Source organism: Hylobates moloch, unplaced genomic scaffold, assembly GCF_009828535.3.
Source record: "Hylobates moloch isolate HMO894 unplaced genomic scaffold, HMol_V3 SCAFFOLD_22, whole genome shotgun sequence".
NCBI lineage: Eukaryota > Metazoa > Chordata > Mammalia > Primates > Hylobatidae > Hylobates > Hylobates moloch.
Genome location: NW_026652297.1, coordinates 28,190,656 through 28,211,617, shown reverse-complemented (window position 1 = coordinate 28,211,617; position 20,962 = coordinate 28,190,656). Strand labels below are relative to the sequence as shown.

The 20,962-nt window shown below is 45.6% G+C and overlaps 1 protein-coding gene across 4 annotated transcripts in view; it reads left to right on the top strand.

Annotated features, from left to right (window-relative positions):
- The window catches only part of ENTPD4 (ectonucleoside triphosphate diphosphohydrolase 4), a 40,012-nt gene extending 23,708 nt beyond the window's left edge, over positions 1 to 16,304 (top strand). For 2 of the 4 annotated variants that reach the window (XM_032144055.2, XM_032144054.2), the window contains exons 11-13: positions 999 to 1,084; positions 1,995 to 2,156; positions 3,315 to 7,025. In XM_032144055.2, the coding sequence (XP_031999946.1) occupies positions 999 to 1,084; positions 1,995 to 2,156; positions 3,315 to 3,543 (477 nt within the window). In that variant the 3' untranslated portion in view covers positions 3,544 to 7,025. Of the gene's footprint in view, positions 1 to 998; positions 1,085 to 1,994; positions 2,157 to 3,314; positions 7,026 to 8,493; positions 9,005 to 15,087 lie in introns of those variants that run through there. The other 2 variants (XM_032144056.2, XM_032144057.2) reach the window with 2 other exon arrangements.
- Positions 16,305 to 20,962: the final 4,658 nt, after the last annotated feature.

Below are 20,962 nucleotides of genomic sequence, written 5' to 3'. Positions count from 1 at the left end.
GAGGCTCCAGTCCTGACCCCTGCCCGGTTGCCTGCTAGATTCCACAACTCCAGACAAACCCAGCATTCTCTCTCCATTTTGTTCCTGTTGTTTTCTCTCTTGGTTAATGGCATCACCAACCATCCAGTCCCCCTCCCTGCAGCCTAGGATTCATGGACTTCTCCCTGTAACCAATTCATCTCTCCCTATACACCCCAGTGTAATCAGTCACAAGTGTAATATTTTATCTCCCAAGTATTTCTCAAGCCCATCTCGAAGCACAGAGTACTGTATGCTGTAATCATGTCAGACAGCTGACGTCCCTCACGCTCTCCGCGGCTTCTCCTCTGTGTCCATGTCCGTGTTCCTGAAGCGCGTATGCCGAGCCCGTTCCCCAGGCCAAGTGCTTTTTCCTTGTGCTCCCTGTCACACACCCAGGCCCATCTCCCACCTCTCTCAGCAATGTCTTCGTCCTTTAAATAGAGGTCGGGATGGTAGCCACCTCGAGGAGTTAAGTATTACATTGAGAAGACACACTTACACAATGCTCAATAAAAGTTATTATAACAAATAACTTCAGGAAAAGTGGGATCTCTTTGCCTTCTGTTAAAGACAAAAACCTTTTGCAATTATTATCCCAGTAGCTTGTACTGTGTCCTCCACAGATGTAGGACTTAGTTTGAAGTAGCTAAAATACTGCTTCACTTTTCCAAAAATGTATGCCTGTACCATGCAGTCATGGAGGGAGAAACTAAACAGTTTTGGAGAGGTTGGTTGTGGACAGCAAAGCTCTCTTTAACAATACCCTGGACAGAATTTTAAGACAAAGTATTGTGTTTGTGAATCAGTAAGTATTCCCTGAGTGTTTGTGTGTCTTGCACTTGTTGTCTAAGTTAACCTTGTGTGTTTCCTAATGGGAGGGATTTGCTCGTTAAAAATATAAATTTGGTAAACCATTTTTAAAGTGAGAATTTTAATAAGCCTTTACTAGTGATTTATTTTGGTGAATTTGTTTTCAGGATTATTGTGCAACAAAGTGGTCCATTTTGCGGGAACGCTTTGACCGGGGACTATACGCCTCTCATGCTGACCTCCACAGGCTTAAGTAAGTACTAGAAGGTCAAGCCCAGGGCACGCTTAAGAACCATAATGCAGTGTTGGCCCCACTGGCTTGCCACACCCTTGGCCCCAGTCCAGCTTCTCCTCACTCACTGTTCTTCCCATCTACCCTGGGCCCCTTTCAAACGGGACAAATACTTGTGCCCAGACATATTCCGTATCTTTTTTGTTTTGGTCACTTTTACTGTCTCTTCCCCCTGAAATTCCCCTGTTCATACCTTTGCTTGTTCAAGTCCTGCCCAGACATCAGAATCCAGCCAGAGGCTGTCTCTTTCCAATCTTCCTCTGTCCCCTCAATCAGACTACAGCCCTTTCTCTGAGTCTCGAGAATTCATCCTACCTCGTTAATGCATTTATCATGTTCTGCTTTGTTTTTCTGTTGCTTTTTAAAAATCCCCTTTCGTTGTAAGTCACTTAAGTGCAGACACTGTATCTTACTAATTATTGTATCTTCTTACTTGCTTAGCACAGTGCTTGGCAAAAAATAAACCTCTAATAAATATTTAGAGTCATAGAATATCAGAGCTGAAGAGAACCTTCCTACCATCTCATTTTATAATAAACTGAGGTACAAAGAGGTTGGAACCTGTTCAGTATTCATTCAAGGAGTACATGGTGAAATGCTAGAGGGAAAAGAAACCTATCTCAGGGATATATGACATTATGCCGTGACTGGGTTCATGCACTGATTGATTTGACAGGTGAACTGCTCCATGTTGTGGGACCAGGGATGTGAACCAAGTACATTAAGCTTGAAACGTGCGCAGTTGGTTTGGGAGAGCCGGCCTGAGGAAGCCCCTGCCCCAAGGCTGCCCACAGACGGAAGGATTGTGTGTGTGTGTGCCATCTTGACAGAGCGAGTCAGTCTGACTTGCCTTTGTGTTTGCCATTTGTAGGTATCAGTGCTTCAAATCAGCCTGGATGTTTGAGGTGTTTCATAGGGGCTTTTCGTTTCCTGTCAACTATAAAAGCTTAAAGACTGCCTTGCAAGTTTATGACAAGGAGGTTCAGTGGACCCTTGGAGCCATCCTCTACAGGACCCGCTTTCTACCATTAAGGTAGGTGAATTTGGGAACGATAATCAAAAAGATGCTTTTCTGCAGTTACAGCACCTCATGGCAGCTGTGGTCTGTGGCTGTTTGGGGCATTGCTGTTAGAGCCGGCCACGGCAGAATTGTGGGGACAATGACGTTTGCTTTTGGTCTTGCCCCCTCCCCACAAGTGCTTCCTCCCTTCCTGCCCTACCATCCCGTAATACACAGCACTCCTGTCCTACTGCCCTGTGTTTGGTTATTCTCAACTGTCTGTTCCCCAACCCCGGCAAAAGGGTCAGTTCCGGGATTCTTAACCTTTATGACTCAGTCCTCTTCTCCAAATACTGTTTTTAAATGCATGTATAAATATATACGATTACAGAAGAAACCATCATATTGAAATAATATCAAAATATTACAGAAAACAAGTTTGTGATACTGTAATATGTGTTCTTCTCTATTAACACATTAAATAACAGGATCTGGCAGCAGAGTGAGCACTTTCTGTAATTTCAGTGTAGTCAGTGAGCATCAATGGCATTTTGAGGCATTGATGATACCATAATGGACATGAAAGATCTGTGATTTTCGTTAGTAACAAAGTTGTGGGTGCTGCCAACGCTAATGATAGTTTGTTGTCTGCATTCATGGTCAAAGAAATGCTACATTTCAGTCAGCGCTTGGGTAGAACAAAGATGTGCGTTTTTCCCCATTCACGTTTGCAGATCTGCTGTCAGTTGACCTGTGGTAAGAACCTGAGTTACCTGATAGATGAGACATTTGCTGTTCCCCCCACCCCCTCCATTTAATTGAGCATTTCTCAGCAACCCTTTTAGCTGGGTTAACTGTAAAAATGGTGAGTCGTGGGTGTTACTGATCACAAGCATGCAGTTTGTTTACACGCTGACTTCTTTGTATCAGCGAAACCTTCACGGCTCTTCTAAATTCCTCTGATTTTGGTTACCCAAATTATAATGACCGACTTCAGAGTAGACTTACATGTGTTATCTCATTGATACTTAGAAGTCGCCTGCATTGGGCTGTTCCGTTCTCCATTTCAAGGTAGGGTTGCAGTTCCTGAAGTGCAGCTCTGGGGCCTGGGTCCCGCCGTCCCCGTGTGCACCCTTTCCACCCCTTTCCTTGCTTACTGTCCTGTTTGTTGTTTGGTGTTCACATGGGCAGAGACATCCAGCAGGAGGCCTTCCGAGCCAGTCACACCCACTGGCGGGGCGTTTCCTTTGTCTACAACCACTACCTGTTCTCTGGCTGCTTCCTGGTGGTGCTGCTGGCCATCCTGCTGTACCTGCTGCGGCTGCGGCGCATCCACAGGCGCACTCCCCGGAGCAGCTCGGCCGCCGCCCTCTGGATGGAGGAGGGCCTTCCCGCCCAGAACGCCCCGGGGACCTTGTGATCCGGCTCACAGCTCCACGAAGACAAAAAAGGAAAAGCCATTTTTGCCTCAGGGTTTCTCCTCTTTATTTTCCTGTGGTCTTGTTTTTTCTTTCCCTTTTTTGTTCCTCCAAACAAAAACAAAATGCATTGTTTGTAAGCCCTGCTGTCTAGAAGTATTGCCTTTAGCCATCTTGAGTACAGCTTTAAATTGAGGAGTAGGGAAGAGGGAAATTCACTTGATTTTTGCTGCACAGGATATCTGCCAAAAATAAATGAGATTTCTGGGGTTTCTTTAAGGAATGTTAAATTTAAACAAATGCACTTTGATACTGGAGGGAGGTGGAAAGATGCATTCTGTCAGTGGAGAGGGGACTGAATAGTGATGCTTTTATAGAACCAAAAAACTTACTGCCTGAAATGATAATCCTCTTTTTTCTCTATCTTGAAAGCTCTAACCTGAAGAGGGTGATGCTTATTTTTTATTTATTGTTCAGGTCTGTTACTTTATATGTTTTCTTTGCAAATTTAAATTTTTTAAACCATTTATATCCAAAACAGAGAAATATGGGCACCAGGTGATAACCATTTATAAAAGTGATAGTGAACTATCAACTAGAGCTTTGTGTGAGTGTGTGAAAAATCCCAAGAAACCAGCATGAGGGGAGGCAATGCTGGTTCTTTAAAAACACACACTTCAGAATTTACTGGTACATTTTATCTAGAAAAATCCTTGTTACTGTTATCTTTTCCTGACCACAGGTAATTACTCTCCTTATTCCATGTTTCAGTGGCATTAGAACTCATTAGAACACTGTGGTTTTGAAAGAATTGGAAATTCCTAGTTTCACCAGTTTCGGTTTTATTGGAACTAGAGCACATGCCCACTTCTTGCTCTTCAGTATTCCTCAGTGTTTCTGCTTAATTGTGCCTCAGTTTCTTCCAGCTTCCAATTGGTGTTTCCCCCACCCCACTTAATTAAAAATCGTCTCAGCTTTTAATCGTACTGGGAGACCCCATGCACAGCCTGCCGAGTGCTCTTCCTAATTGCATTGGCTGAGGCTGTTGCTGGCAGTGCCACTGTAAATCCAGAAGGGAAGAGTCTGCATCCAATACAGGAAATAAATTCACATTTTGAAGGAAAAAATTCGACAATTTAAGCCAAAATCCCAAAAGGACAATTGGATTGGCATATGTGAGATTGGTGTTTTTTCACCTATTTATTTAGTTGAGAAGTTTGGGGAATTCTCGTACAGTTTTTTTAGGCAGTTTGTTTCGTGCGAGTGTCTGTATGTGCTGTTCCCTAACTCCAGAACAGTTAAATTCATGTAGTTGGTAGCAGATTAGTACCCAGAAGTGGGGTTGTTGCTATAACAGATAACTGAGGATATGAAAGTGGCTTTGGAACTAGGTACTGGGCAGAGGCTGGAAGAGTTTGAAGAAACAGGAGAGAAAAGGCCTGTATTGCCGTGAACTGAGCATTAGGGGCAGTTCTGCTGAGGGATCAGAAGAGAAGACCAAGGGAATTCTGTCCCAGTTGTGCCTCAGACTGCCTCAGGTGCAGCTTAACCTGCCTCCCTGGAAGGTAAAATGCATCTAATCCTTGAGGCAAGAGCTGTGGGGGCATGGCTCCCTCCACCTAGATTTCAAAGCGTGTTACTAGCAGCCTGGGGACCCAGGCTCTGCCTCTCTGGATTTGCCTGCATCGTATTTGCGCTTCATGGTCAAAGTTGTTAAGAAAGGGGGTGAGCTTCTGGCTACCTAATAAGTTGGTCTTGGCCACCCGCCTGCGACACTTCCTAGAGGAGCCATGGATTATTGGTGGAGGCTGCAGGAAGCTGGCGATGGAGCCACTGGGGTCTGTGGCAGAGATAGAAGAAAGGAAAGGAAGGGGCCACAAATGGGTGAAGTGGGCAGGTGGGCACCCAGGGAGTTAGGGGACCCCCGCCTTCCAGCTCTGTGCATAAAAGAATTTGTCACATACTTGAGGGTCCTGAAACAAGGGCTGAGAAAATCTTGCTGCTCCAGCTGAAAGGCAGTAGTGGATTTGCCATTTTTAAACAGTTACCTAAGAAAAAATGTTGAAGAATATGCAACAGACACTATATGTGGCCTGTAAAGCCTAGAATATTTACTAAAATATTTACAGAAAAAGTTTGCTGGTCCTTGTGAGAACAATGCAGTTCAAAAAAGGATACAGATAGAAGCATCCTCTTAAATCAGGAATGTGGTTTCCATTTGTGGGCATGAAAAGATGGACAAGAGAAGTAACCAAACTTCAATCTTAAAATATTTGTTTATGCACCAGAATTTCACTTCGGATTTTTCCGTCTAGATTATTTTCAAGATGAGTTTTCAAACAAACCAAGAAACCTGCCCCTCACCCAAAATTGTTTAAAAAGAGACCACTCAAGGGAGTTCATTATGCTGTGTGGAGATGTCTGCAGTCGCAGCAAATCACATTCCAGAGAAGGTCTCACGTAGGTGAAGACAGCCAGGTGCTTTCTCTAAGAGATACAGGGTGGGTGAGAGACAAGCCAGGGAGGATCTTAATTCAAGAGAACAATTCATATCAAGAGCTGACCAAGAAAGCAATAAACTCTGTGTACTTGTAGCAGAAGAAATTGGACTAGGAACTTGCCCAGAGCTTTATCAAAGAAGAGCATTGTGTTCAATCTTGGTAGAAACATACCAGCAATAAGTGCTTATGTTCCATAGCCGTATCATGGGCTTCTCGCTTTTAAACCTCCTCCAGGGGATGTTCTCAGAGATTTCACAATCCCTCTGGGGACATTATAGTAGAAGAGAAACACATGGAATTGTACCAGTGCTTTTTGCCCATGTTCATCCTAAGCTCCGGCTTTAGGCAGTGCTTTCTGAGCTGGGCGGAGTGAAGGCGCTGCTGGTGGCTGAGGCCAGTAACGTGGGGCCCCTGCGCAGCCGCCCTGAAGGCGGGGTCGGTCCCTCTTTTCACCACCAGTTTTCCACACCTGTGTACTCTAGATTAACAAACTCTGGATAAACAGATACTTACATTTTAAACTCAGGCCTACACAGAGTAGTTTTCCTTATAAGGAGCATGTATCACTTAGCAAGAAACTAAAAATGGCAAATGAGTTTTTCATCCTTTAAGAAAAAAATCAGCTTTAGAATTCTGTGCGGTCGGTTGTGTGCAATGCAGCAAAACTACCTTTCAGTAAATTACTTAATTTATTTCAGTGTTTTGTTTCTTTTGATACTGTTTCCCTTTCAATAATGAACGATGTGACCAACCACAGAGAATATTTTTGTTCTATACTAAAATTCCATTTTACGGTTAGGAATTATAAAAAGCAAAGAAGCATCTTTAAATGTTTTTTTGTTTAAGTGATGTCTTCCATCCAAAGTAAGAATAATTCTCTCGGAAGGTCCTTGTGGTGTCATGTCACTTGCTGTATGTGGCAGCCTTACATTGCCACACTTGGGTACTGAAATATCAATAAAACGAAAGTTCATCATCCCATGGCCCGTAGACTGTGTGGGCTTGCTTCCCTGTCATCTTTGAATCTTCTTACTCATTAGAATGATGAGTTGAACTTGAGTCCAAATTCAGGGAAATACATTGTCTGAGTCTGACGCACATTCTTTGCGTGTGTTGGGTGTGCATACAGTGAAGCACAATTGTGTGGGGTTGTGGAGAGGGTGTCCACACTCTCTGCAGCTCAGAAACCAGATATTTCACAAGTAGTGACCAACCTACGACGTTAAGCCATTCACCAACAATAATTGCCACTCTGAGAGGACTGTTTATAAGGTCACCATTTTAAGTAGCTACTTGTGTATAGACAAGGAAAAGTAATAAAATTAACCAATTCTTAAGTATTTAATAGTAACAGCAAATGCTGACTTTATGTTACACTGTTTTGCGGTTCGATCTAAGCTTAGAACCTTTGGCTTATTTCCAGAAAATTATGACTGTCATTATTAATGTTAGGCGTTACCAATATGGAGGATGAAATTAGACGCTCAGCATGTTTCTCAGCCGTTGGAGAATACATAGATGTTCTCCTGGAGCAGGAAGGTGGGCCTGAGCCATAACCTGAAAATAGATGATAGAGACAGATGGGAAGGGAAGGGGACCAGCTGTTAGGACCAACAAAAATAAAGGCCTGAGACATGCTGGAGCGGAGTGGGAAGCGCAAAACAAAATGAGAGAACAGAGCCAGCAAAGTGAGCTCAAGGGGGGTCCTCAAGCCATTGACCGCTAGGAAAACAGGACACAGCATTAAGATAGAACTGTCATAAATAATTTTTGAGGCAGTGCAATAATTATAGGGCTTTTTGCCTAAGTATAAATACGTTCAAATATCTAAGATGTCAAAAGACATCTAAATTTTTATTCCACTTGGTGGAAGAGAAGTCAGTGCCTATTTCCAACACTAACCATGTTGACAGGTCTGAAAAGCCATGGTTCTGTGTTTCTGTTTGTTTTCAGTCTGTTTCCATTTGTCCTATGAATTGGCATGTGCCCTGTGGGGTTTTTTGGGTTTTTTTGAGATCCTGAAACGCTAATGGTTTGCACAGAGGGGTCGTGAGGTGCAGGTCACCTCTGTCAGAGTCACTGTGTCTTCTTTTGGAAACGTCATGAAAAGACAAAGGAGTGCCGGGCTAATCCCAAAGCACGCCTTGGCAGAGTGGATCTGCCTGGAGCATCCATCAGTGGCAGCATGAAAGGCAATCCTGTGAGAGTCTTCCCGGCCCCGCCTCGTCTGGGAGCACGTGAGCCTGTGATCCCACCTCCTCCTAACAAAAGAAGAGTGCATCTGTTGATGTGTTTTATTTTGCTTTTAGCCAGGCTAGTCCCCCTTCCCTTGTGCAGTCCAGCCTCTTTCTATTAATAGATCCATTAAGGTTGACTGAGACCTGCTGCAGGGGACACTAGGGGCGCTTTGGCCTTCGATGTTTGCCTTTCACCCTTGATACTGTTTGGCAGGTGAACGACATCCGGGCTCCAGACTTCATGGCCACTTCAACATTTCTGTCAACAGCCTGTGTCTGTTTCATGTAAGAGGCCCAAACAAGAAAACCAAGCCTTAAGAAGGATTTCTGCCTTGAGTAAAGGACTGAAAGCTCCTCACAGAACACAATGGTGACAGGCACAAAAGACAGGCTTCTTGTTTAAATATGTGAACTCCAAAGACGAGAGAAAAGGAGTTTTTTTCCTCCCGTTCAACCAGTCATCAAATAAACATCTCAGGCATCTGGTGTTTTGTCAAGGGATTGGGATTCCAGTGGCCCCTGTGTGACTGGAAGGGGAAAAGTTGGTCGGTGGCAAGGCCATCGAAACACAAAGGAGCAGCTTTAGAATCCCCAGTGTGGGTCTTCTGTTGTGTTGTTCTACAACGTCCCTGTTCCGGCTGTTGTTGCTGTTCTCTCAGGCTTCTAATTGGGAGTGTGAATACTACCTTTCACCCTTTTTGCCTTCATGAGAATCAGAGTTTGAAGTGGACAGTTCTGAAAATATTAATCATCTTCTTCTTTTTTTTTTTTTTTTTTTGAGACAGAGTCTCACTCTGTCGCCCAGGCTGGAGTGCAGTGGCGTGATCTCAGCTCACTGCAAGCTCTGCCTCCCGGGTTCACACCATTCTCCTGCCTCAGCCTCCTGAGTAGCTGGGACTACAGGCACCCGCCACCAAACCCAGCTAATTTTTTGTATTTTTAATAGAGACGGGGTTTCACCATGTTGGCCAGGATGGTCTCGATCTCCTGATTTCGTGATCCACCCGACTCGGCCTCCCAAAGTGCTGAGATTACAGGCATGAGTCACTGCGCTGGGCCTAATCATTTTATTCTTGCCTGTGATTACCCAAGACTTAAACTCCAGGGACCAGACTTAGCACTTTCTTTTCCTAAGATTGCTTCTTCTCCCACTTGGCCCAAGCTTTAATACCCAGATTTTAGACTCAAAACACTTAAAACATTTGGCGGGCTGTCCTCTCCTTGTAAAGTTCTTTGATACTGGTCATGGCAGCACAAGAGAATTTTCTGGAAGTTCCTGGCTGTTTAATGTTCAAATTACATGTTTAAATTCTCTCCCACCTCCCGTGGCCCTGTTGTCCATCAGTGTATCTGTTTCTGGCCCAAATGTCCTTGAACATGGACCATGACAGGTCCTGTGTTTGCTTTCTGTGTTTCTACATTTATAATCCAGTAAAGAAGACACTGAGTAGTACATAGTATTTTGTAAATATTTGTAAACTAATGAAAATCTGGTTTCTTTCACAAATTACCTCTTTAGGTTTCTAAAATTTATGAAACAAATCTTTTAAAAATCTATTCTAGGCCGGGCGCAGTGGCTCACGCCTGTAATCCCAGCACTTTGAGAGGCCGAGGCAGGCGGATCACAAGGCCAGGAGTTTGAGACCAGCCTGGCCAACATAGTGAAACCCTGTCTCTACTAAAAATACAAAAATTAGCTGGGCAAGGTGGTGGGCGCCTGTAGTCCCAGCTACCCAGGAGGCTGAGTTTTTTTTTTTTTTTTTTTTTGAGATGGCGAGCGCCTGTAGTCCCAGCTACTCGGGAGGCTGAGGCAGGAGAATGGCGTGAACCCGGGAGGCAGAGCTTGCAGTGAGCTGAGATTGCGCCACTGCACTCCAGCCTGGGCGACAGAGTGAGACTCCGTCTCAAAAAAAAAAAAAACATACGGCACATTAAAACCATATGCAATGTGCCGTGAAGGGCGGGATGGAACCCAGGCCTATGAGTCTCAGTTCTCCGTTCGCTTCCCTCCACCAGAGTTTGTTAAGGGAGTGTTGCATTTTAAAGCTGTATTTAGAAAAACTTAGGAAAACCAAGTTTACCTCAAGTGGTTTCCTTTTTTCGCAACCTGTTCAGACTTGACAGAAAGGAAAAAGAAATCCCAGAATTAGGTAGTAATAACAGAGGCAAAGTAAGATTGATATTTTCTGAAGCCCTGCTTACAGAAAATAATTCCTGCATATTTATTTTATTCTAAACATAGCTTCAGATTGTTTTTCATTCTAAGTTGTCCTTAAAAGTCACTTTTTAAACCTCACAAGAAGCACCAAATGTAAGGGGGAAAGGATGGATTTGACTACATCTAAAGTAAGGCTTTCTGTTCATCATCAAAGCTAACAGATGGCAGACTAAGAAGGTATTTGCAGGGACTAAAATTGAAAAGGGATTAAAATGTACAAAGTTTCTTGCACAACAACAAGAAAAAGGAAATCCCAAAGAAAAAACCGGCCATGGATATTAATAGGTGATTCACAGCAGGGGAAACCCAAATGGTGAACAAGAGATAAACTAAGCTGAAGAAATGCAAATGTAAATTAAGAGCCACTACCTTATGCCCCTCAGAATTGCCAGACTTCAAGTGCTGGCAGTGATGCGGGGCCCGGACTTCAATATTGCTGGTGGTGGTGCAAACTGCAATGCGTACCCCAGAAGGGAAGCTGGCAGCTTAAAAGTCAGCAGCGTGTGTGCCCTGTGATTCAGAGAGCCACTTGCACGTGGCTCTCCAGAGGGAGTTCTACCTGGGTCCATAAATGGACTCACGGAAGGATGCCTTGGTAATGATTTTGAGTGACTGTGTTGATGGAGGCAAGCAAGGTCTTGGACAAGTCAAAGGCGGCAGATGCGTACCATGGAATACTGTATAGCCATGAGAGACAGAGCTAGAGCTGTGAACAGCAAGCGGGTGGCTCTTAAAAATAGTGCTGAATACTGAAAGCAAGACATGAGAATTGTTGCATAATGCCATTGTGTTAATATAGGGCATACGACACTGTATGTCCTATGAGGATGTGCATATTTTGACTCAAATACATTAAAATGGATGTTATGGGGACACAGATTATTTATGAAAGGAGGACAAAAGATAAAACTGATCTTGTTTTAGGGTGACCTCATCTCAGTGAGCCCCTCAGTTCAGGGCCAGGGAGGATGATTGGTTACCCCACTCCAACGCAAACCAGGCTGTTTTCAGCACGGCAGCCTGATAAGGTGTGATTCAGACCTTGAAGTTGTTAGGCAAAAGCCCTCCACTCAGCTCTGTATTTGACTCAGGAAGAACCGAAGTCTTTATAATAGCCTAGACGGCCCTGCACCGTGGCCTCCCACTCCACACCTCTCTGACCACAGTCCTCGTTTCTCCGGGACTCTGCTGCAGCCACCCTGGCCTCAGGGCCCTCTCAGGACTTTCCATCCCCCTCACCCTGCTTCACTTTCCCCCATGATGCTTACGACCTTAGATCTAGTACACTCTGTTTTCATTACGTTCCATGTAAGACTCTCCCTACTACCCTACTAGAACATGATCCCCAGGAGGCAGGGAGCTTTTGTCTGTGTGTTTTCATGTTGTATCCCCAGGCACAGGATCTGATACGCGGTAGACATTCAATAAATATCTGTGGAATGAATGAACAAGGCAGGATCCTTAAAGCGAGGGGGAATGACCAGGCTGAGAACTGAGAGAGCATGCTAAACTCCACAGTCTGGCCCCAGGGATGGGGGCAAGAAACACGGCACCACCTCCTTGCTTTATTGGAGGGAAAGAAGGTGCTTCTTGTGCAGAACCGTCATCATAACAGAACGATAGCTTATTACACGCCAGGCACTGTTCTAGCTCTTTGTTAGCTTACATAATCCCTGTATTAGTTCGTTTTCACACTGCTATAAAGAACTTCCCAAGACGGGGTAATTGATAATGGAAAGAGGTTTAATTGACTCACAGATAAGCATGGCTGGGGAGGCGTCAGGAAACTTACAATCATGGCGGAAGGTGAAGAGGAGGAACCAAGACACCTTGGCAGGTGGCAGGAGAGTGAATGCAGAAGGAACTACCAAACACTTAGAAAACCATCAGATCTCTCGTGAGAACGCTATCACGAGAACAGCACAGGGGAAACCACTCTCATGATTCAATTACACCCACCTGATCTCCCCCTTGATGTGGGGATTGTGGGGATTATAATTCAAGATGAGATTTGGGTGGGAACACAAAGCCTAACCATGTCAATCCCTAAAATGACACCATGAGGAGGTGCTTTGATTACCCTCACTTTACAGGTGGAGAAACAGATGTGGAAAGGGCACACAACTTGCCCAAGGTACCCAACTAGCCAGTGGTGGGGCCGGGATTTGAACGCAGGCAGCCTGGCTCTAGTCTGTACTCTAGAGCTGCACTGTCCAGTGTGACGGCCACTAGCCACATGAAACAGGCCAATCCAAACTGAGATGAGCTGTAAGTATAAAATATACACCAGATTTCAGGCCGGGCATGGTGGCTCATGCCTGTAATCCCAGCACTTTGGGAGGCCAAGGCGGGCGGATCACGAGGTCAGGAGATCGAGACCATCCTGGCCAACATGGTGAAACCCCGTCTCTACTAAAAATACAAAAATTAGCTAGGCATGGTGGTGCGCACCTGTAGTCCCAGCTACTCGGGAGGCTGAAGCAGGAGAATCGCTTGAACCTGGGAGGTGGAGGTTGCAGTAAGCTGAGATCGCGCTACTGCACTGCAGCCTGGCAACAGAGTGAGACTGTCTCAAAATATATATCTATATCTATCTATCTATATATAGATATAGATATATACATGCCAGATTTCAAAGACTTCGTGTAAAAAAAGAAATATGAAATATCTCAGTTTCTTTACATTGGGTACATGAGACATGACAATATTTTAGGTATATTGAGTTAAATAAAATGTTACTGGATTAACATCATCTGTTTCTTTCTACCTTTTTAATGCATACACTAGACAACTCTAAATTGTGTGGCTCACAGTATATTTCTATCAGACGGAGCTGCTCTCGGTCCTTGCTTCTCAATGTGTGGTCCTTGAATCAGCAGCATCAACATCACTGAAGCCTGACGGAAGTGCTGGATCTCAGGCTTGGTCTCAGACCTCTTGAATCGAATTCTTCATTTTGCCAGCCTTCCAGGTCACTCATAATGCATGCTCACATTTGAAAAATGCCACTCCATAACAAGCAGCAATTTTTTTCTCTAAAGGGCCAGATAATAAATATTTTAACTTTGCAGGCCACATGACTTCTGTCCAAAACTCACCTCACTGCTTCTGTAGTATGAAATGAGCCAGAATATGCATGCAAATACGGATTCCACTGTAACCTGCACGGACCTAGGGGGACTGAACAAAGCGGGGCGAACACGGGAATAAAAGACGAGACAAAAGAGTATATTTTGAAGAAGGGGTCAGGGGGCACCTTGCCCCTCGTGGACAAGGCTCTGAGCTTTACACAGCCCTCCTTATTTATTAGGCAAAAGAGATAGAAGCAGAGTGGAAGAAGGGGTCAGCTGCTCAGTCTAGAGTAGGCTTGCAAGACTGCATTCCTCGAACAACAGGCTAAATGTTGGAGTAGATAACCTCAGCGCCAGGGAGTGATTGCCTCCAGCAAACCTTCTGTCAGCAGGAGCGGTCGTCAATTTGCTCACATCCTGCATTCATGATAAACAGTTTGCTGTTTGATCATATAGCCTCCAGTGGAATCCTGCGTTGGTCACATCCCATGGGCCTTCGGCTCCCTGCATATCCCCCTTTCTGTTTATGAATTAATTGAAAGAATGTAAGGCCAGGCTGGGCAGCTCTCATTCTCCTATTGGCAGTCCATCCGATTTTACAGACTATAAACAGAAGACAGAGACAAAACAACATGATTCCAAGAACTGCATATAAGATATGAATGTGGTGCCTTAGATAGGTCCAAGGGTTGAGGCTCTCCAGGCCTTGCTGGAATTCAGTCCAGGCTTCTAAAGAAGGCTGAAATTCTTGAGTTTGCCTATTTAAATCAAGAATTTTGTTTTGTAATTCACCAATATCAAAGGTGATGTTGGATGTGAATGCTCCCTGCAAATGGGCTTTCACAAGGTCCCATGGATACTCACTTTGGTTATATTCTAAGTTGGTTACACAAATATGAGTGTGATTAAAATGACAACGCAATTGCCGCTGCAACTGCAAGCTTTGTACTTGTGCCCCTAACCATAGAACTGTGGATTTTAACATTGCCACTTCAGTTTGTAGCTCGGTGTTAATTTTATTCTGAAGTAGCCACGCTTGGTCAGCTGTGTGCGTCCAGTTCTCCACGTACTGAGCTATTTGAATAGAATTATGCAAAGCTACAGAAGGTACTGCGACAGAAGTTGTTAGCATGACCAAGTAAACAGTAGCAAAAATGATCGTCCTAAGGCTCTGCAGGCACGATGAGTCAGCTGAGTTAGAAGTTTCACAAAATGCAAAGCAGGTGTAGCAGCCCAAGGCTTGGACAGATTAACAGGAGTCCATAGCCCAGGGATGCGACCAAAAATCATCAAAGTAGAGCTATTATGTGTTTGCAATGTGCTATGACTAATGCAGTGATATAACTGGCAAGACTTACAGGTCAATTGGGTATTGTTTACCTGGAGCTGGTCTTTCTAAGCTGCCAAAAAGACATAGGATTAAAAACACAAACTAAATTGAGTGATGATACTCTTTACAAATGTAACCTTAGAACTGTGTTGTGACTCTGGTCTGCCTTCTCTCTGTCTTTGCATTCAGGCTCAGCTGACTCATGGCTCATACCAGGACCGGGTCCGTGGTTGGCCACCCTGGGTTCCTCCAGTCTCCCATTCCATGGTCGCACACACCTTGAGGGCACCCACACGGTTTGTCCATCTCCTGCAAAAACACAAGTATACCCTCTTCCCCACGTTAGTAAATCCACTGGACCTTTCCATTGGCCTTCCAGGGATTTCCATAACACTTTCGGATAAACTTTCCTCTTTTCCTGTAACATGTGCCAATGTCTTTCTCCTGGAGTCGGACCATCTGTACCAGAAGTCAGAAGATTTAAAGATTGAGGTGGTAGTTGGCCCCCTATACCCCCTTTTTGTTTTTTCAACAAGCGTTGTAATGTTTAATGTGCCTGCCCTATAATGTCTTGTCCTCTAGGATTATAAGGAATTCCTGTTTTATGGATTATAGCCCAAAGCCGTAAGAAATTTTGAAAAGCATGACTAGTATACATGAGTCCATTGTCAGTTTTTAATTGTTCAGGTATCCCCATGTGAGCAAATGATGACAGACAATGTGGCCATACATGACCAGCTGTCTCACCTGTTTGGCATGTAGCATGCAGCATATGAGAATCAGTGTCTATAGTCACATGAACATAGCTAAGCTTACCAAAGGTTGCTATGTGTGTAATATCCATTTGCAAAATTTCATTTGGAGCCAAACCTCCTGGGTTACAGCCTTTTACAGGTGTGGTTACAGCCTTTTACAGGTGTAGTTCCAGGGACATGCTGGCAAGTAGGACAGGCTTGTATTAATAGCCCTAGCTTGGCTACGAGATAAATGGAACATGCGAGTAAGGGCGGAAGTATTTTGGTGCAGAAGCGCATAAGACGCTTGAGCTTGCTGAAACACAGAACCAATCAGTTTGTCTGCTCTCTCATCACCTAGAGATAGGGGCCCAGGAAGTTGTGTGTGAGAGCAAATCTGAGAAATATGAAAAGGAGCTGCATGAGAACAAATAACTTGTTGAAGTCTTAAAAATAAATTAAGCGGCCGGGCATGGTGGCTCACGCCTGTAATCCCAGCACTTTGGGAGGCCGAGGCAGGCAGATCACGAGGTCAGGAGATCGAGACCTTCCTGGCTAACATGGTGAAACCCCATCTCTACTAAAAATACAAAAAATTAGCCAGGCATGGTAGCAGGCGCCTGTAGTCCCAGCTACTCAGGAGATTGAGGCAGAAGAATGGCATGAACCCGGGAGGGGGAGCTTGCAGTGAGCTGAGATTGTGCCACTGCACTATATCCTGGGTGACAGAGCAAGACTCCATCTCAAAAATAAAGTAATTAATTAACTAAGCAGTTCTGGGTCTAGTGTACTTTTAATTGTAGCAGTTTCTATGCAACTGGCTACATTTACAACATAAGCTGAATCACAGACAAAGTTGATAGGATCTGAGGCTGTGAGCTGTAAAACCTGAATGACTGCAATTAGCTCTGAGCGTTGAGCTGAAACACCAGAGGTATCTAGCTTCTCCTGTGTTAGGGGCACAACTGTGAGAGCATAAGTGTCTGCTATTGAGGCCACCCAGTTTGTGGTGCTTTGTCATGAGGGCCCTAGGAGGCGAATACGCTTCCCAAGAGAAGGGGACCCTTGAGCTCAACAGGGAAGGCTGTGGAGCTTTCAAAGGGGACCGTACAGGAAAACGTGGTGGGCAGAAGTAACAGCACGAAGGCAGGGCCCACAACGTGGAAAAGCACAGCCACAGTTGTGCAGGCTGGAAGTCAAGCTGAGGAGTCCGCAGGGCCACGCTCCCTCTGAGACCCTGGAGAATCCTTCCTTGCCCCTTCCTGGTTTCTGGTGGTGAACAGCGATCCTCAATGGTCCTTGGCCTGCAGCTGCGTCACTTTCATCTCTGCCTCGGTCTTCACGTGGCATTTTCCTCTTCTTATAAGGACACCTGTCATATTGGATAGGGACCTGCCCTGATGACTTCATCTTAAGTTGACTGCATTTGCAAAGACTCAGTTTCAAACAACGTCACATTCAGAGCTCCCAGAGTTAGGACTTCAACATAACTTTTGGGGGAACACACGTCAACCCCCAGCCGGAAGTCTTGCTTGACTGAGTTCAGGTCCTTCTCTCTGCTCGCATGGCATCTTTTTACCGAGTTTGTCATTGGAAGTGTTGTTTATATACTTGTCACCCTGCCCTCTGTCCCACCTCCAAGACTATGCGCTTTCCTATTTTTTCTTTAGAGGCAGAGTCTTGCTCTGTCACCCAGACTGGAGTGCAGTGATGCGATCATAGCTCACTGCAGCCTCAAACTCCCAGCTCAATCAATTATCCCACCTAGGCCTCTCAAGTGGCTGGGACTACAGGTGCATGCCACCACACCCAGCTAAGTTTTTCACTTTTTGTAAAGACAGGGTCTCACTATGTTGCCCAGGCTGGTCTCTAACTCCTGGGCTCAAGCGGTTCTCCCACCTTGGCCTCTCAAAGCACAGAGATTATAGGAGTGAGCCACCGTGCCCGGCCTTCTGAGTTCTTTAGGAACAGGGACCCCATGTCATCTTTATTTCCATGTCCCCATGGCCCAGTGCCCTGAATCGTTTGTAGTAAGCATCTGATGAAAGGAGCTTGCACTCAGAAAGCCCTGGCTGTGGCCTGGAGTCGGAAGGCCCAGCCAAACCCTGCCTCTGTCACTTCGAATGTGGCCTTCAGCAAGCCATGTCACTTCTCTGGACTTCATTTTCCAATCCTATAAAATGTGAGCAAAAACTCCTGTCATACCTGCCTCACAGAGAGGTCGAGGGGCTCCAAGATGATGCGTGTGATGAAAGCCCTTCGGAGCCACTGTCTGTAAAATAGAGTTGTGACATTCATTCTTTTCCAGCACAGGACTTTATCTCCTGCTCCATCGTTCCTGACTTAGGCCTCAACTGCAGCCTCCGTCATCGTCATCCCGTCTGGAAGGTTTGCCTCAGAGCCCAGCCAAAGTCTGGGCAGGTCTGGGCATCCCCTGATTGGAGTTGGAGGTCACCTGCGGAGAAACATTGTCACCACCCAGTGGCTGCGCAACCCATTTCAGTTCCAACCTGAACTGCCCTTCTGAAAGGACAATGTGACCTTTGCAGCATAATCACTGCCAAAAGTAGTCATTTTATAGCAGAAATGCAGAGATACTGGGTGAACTCTACAAAGTGGAAGAGACAAGAAAGGTGAAGCTTTCCGCCACCTCTCACTGCAGCTCCACTGGTGGAGGGACCACAGGGATGGGGTAATGGGACCAATTCGTTCCCCTGGATAGTAGTTCCCCTGAGTGTCTACATCCAGGGCTCTCCCTCTGTTGTTTGTCTGTCTACTCTGGGTGTTTACACCCTGCCAGAGCAGAGGCTGGCTTAAGACCTGTGGGTGGGCAGATCCCAGGGTCCCTCACTCTCACACAAGCAGGTTTTAGCCCATGTTGGTGAGGCGTGAGTGACAGGCTGGAGAGGAATTCACTTCAAGTCAGTGGTTTGGGATGGCAGGGATATTCATTTCCTGATTCTCCTTGGGTTGCTCCTCTCTTAATAATTACACCTAATAATGATGGAACAATTTTCTCTTGTTAGAGAACATTCACATTTAATCTATTTGGCTTCCTTAGCAGCTTTGTGAGATATATAGGGGACATAAAATTATACCTCAATCTATGAAAAAGAACATCAAGATTCAGGGAAAATGGGACAATGCCATTGCTACAGTGAGGAGGAGGCTTTGTTATCTAAGTCAATGCCCCATTTCCTGAGGGGAAATCTAGGACTGGAATCCAAGTTGCCTGATGTCCCTGGAGCTCTCCCCAATGATAAGCCTTGGTCAGTCTGGAGGAAGTGTCTCCAGCTGCTCCTGACATATCACCAGCTCTAAAAAAATGAGACTAAAAGGGCAAATAAGGTCTTAGTTTTATTTTAAAAATAGTTTGACCCAGTGGACCCCTTGAAAGGGTCTTGTTCACTCCCAGTGGTCCCCAACCACACTTCTAGAACAACTGCTGGCCCAGAGCAGGAAGATAAACTGTGGAGGGGGTGAACAGAGAAGCAAAGTCTCCAGTGTCCCAGTGTTGGTCACAGCCAGCTGTGGCTGGAAGGCTGGGAAGGGAACATCACTCATGTGTTTGTCTCAGTCAGCTCAGCTGCTATGACAAAACACCAGACTGGGTGGCGTCAACAACAGACATTTCTCATGGTTCTAGAGGCTGGGAAGTTCAAGGTCAAGATGCTGGCCAATTTGGTTCCTGGTTCATAGACCTGTCTTTTCACTGGACCTTTCCTGGCAAATAGAGTGATTTCTCTCTCTGCCTCTTCATAGAAACCCACTGATAAAATCCTGAGGGCCCTTCCTCATGACCTCTTCTAACTCTTAATTACCTCCCCAAGGCCTCATGTCCAAATAACATCACATTGGGAGTTACCGCTTTAATGTGAATTTTGGAGGGACATAATTCAGTCCAGAGACGTGTTCGTCCTGTTTTCGTGCTAATACTATTGAGGTTCGGGGGCTCTTTTTCCTGAACCCTGGCTTCCTCTGAACATCTCATCCTCTGCCCACCATGGGCAACCCCTGGAGTGCAGGGGGCTGGCGGGCAGAGCAGAATTTGCACCTTTCCTGCCTCCCCTGTGGTGCAGACCTGGGTCTGGGCTCACAGGAGGCTCATAAATACCAGTGACTGGAACAGAGCAGTCAGGCTGTGTCCTCAGCCAACCCTGAGCGCCCTGAGCAGGCATCTCATATGCTTTCTGGGAGACCAGTGAGGCTGTGCTGGGCTGCAGCCCGGAGCGTGGGCCTTGCCAAGCGCCAGCCCATCTCTCTGCAGAAAAGCTCCCATTTTTGTCTGGTGCTCCCCCTTCCCCGTTTCAGCTGCATCTTTGAGACAAGGTGGTCAGAGCTGGCAGAAGCCAGGTGTCTGTGAATGAGATTTCAATCAGCCTTTTTTCCCCTCTGCTTGACTGTGCTAGGTGAAAGTCTCCCTTTTCTCCCAACAGGAGACTTTCCACGTGGAGGGGACAAAAGGGAAGTTAGGGGAAGCAGCAAAATGAGAATATTGTCCCAGCTTGTCTTCAGAATCTGTCACCCCATGTTCCGTGCGTAGTTCAAATTGCCAGGGTCCATCCACTGCAGCCCCTCCCCACCCGCCCCATTCCCAGATGTCCTGGGGCTCCTGCAGGAGGACGGATTAAGCTGGCCTCCCTGGTCCGTGACTCTCTCATGCCACCCAGCACCTACTGCAGTCTGGAATGCTTTGCTCTTCTTTCCAGGTCATTCCTCCTCTCACCTCAATTTCCTCCTCCTGCACATGGGCGCCCCCTCCAGACTCCATGCAGCCCCCACCGCCATCTCTAATCCTTCAGATCTCTGCTTGCTGCAGGGTGCCAGGCATTTGCAATGAATCTCACATTACTTTTTCTTGTTATTGAATATGAGATCGTCTCTCTCAAATCAGAATATAAGAAGCCCCTTGAAGACTACATCAAGTGTTATTCATTCCTAGTACCCTCCCTTCCTTCTGAATGTTGTCCTTCTCTCTTCTACTTCCACCCCACAAAACACACACACACACACACACACACAAACACACAAATAGACAGGGAGGTATGATGGCATTCTAGATGCTTGGTGGAAAACAATTTGGAGAATGAAAAGACAAGCCACGAACTTAGAGAAAATTTTGCAAAACATTATCTGATAAAAGACTTGTGTCCAAAATATACAAAGAACTCTTAAAAGTCAACACCCAATTTTTAAAAATGAACAAAAATACAAAAAATAGCCGGGTGTGGTGGTAGGCACCTGTAATCCCAGCTACTTAGAAGGCCGAGGCAGGAGAATCGCTTGAACCCAGGAGGCAGAGGTTGCAGTGAGCCAAGCTCACACCACTG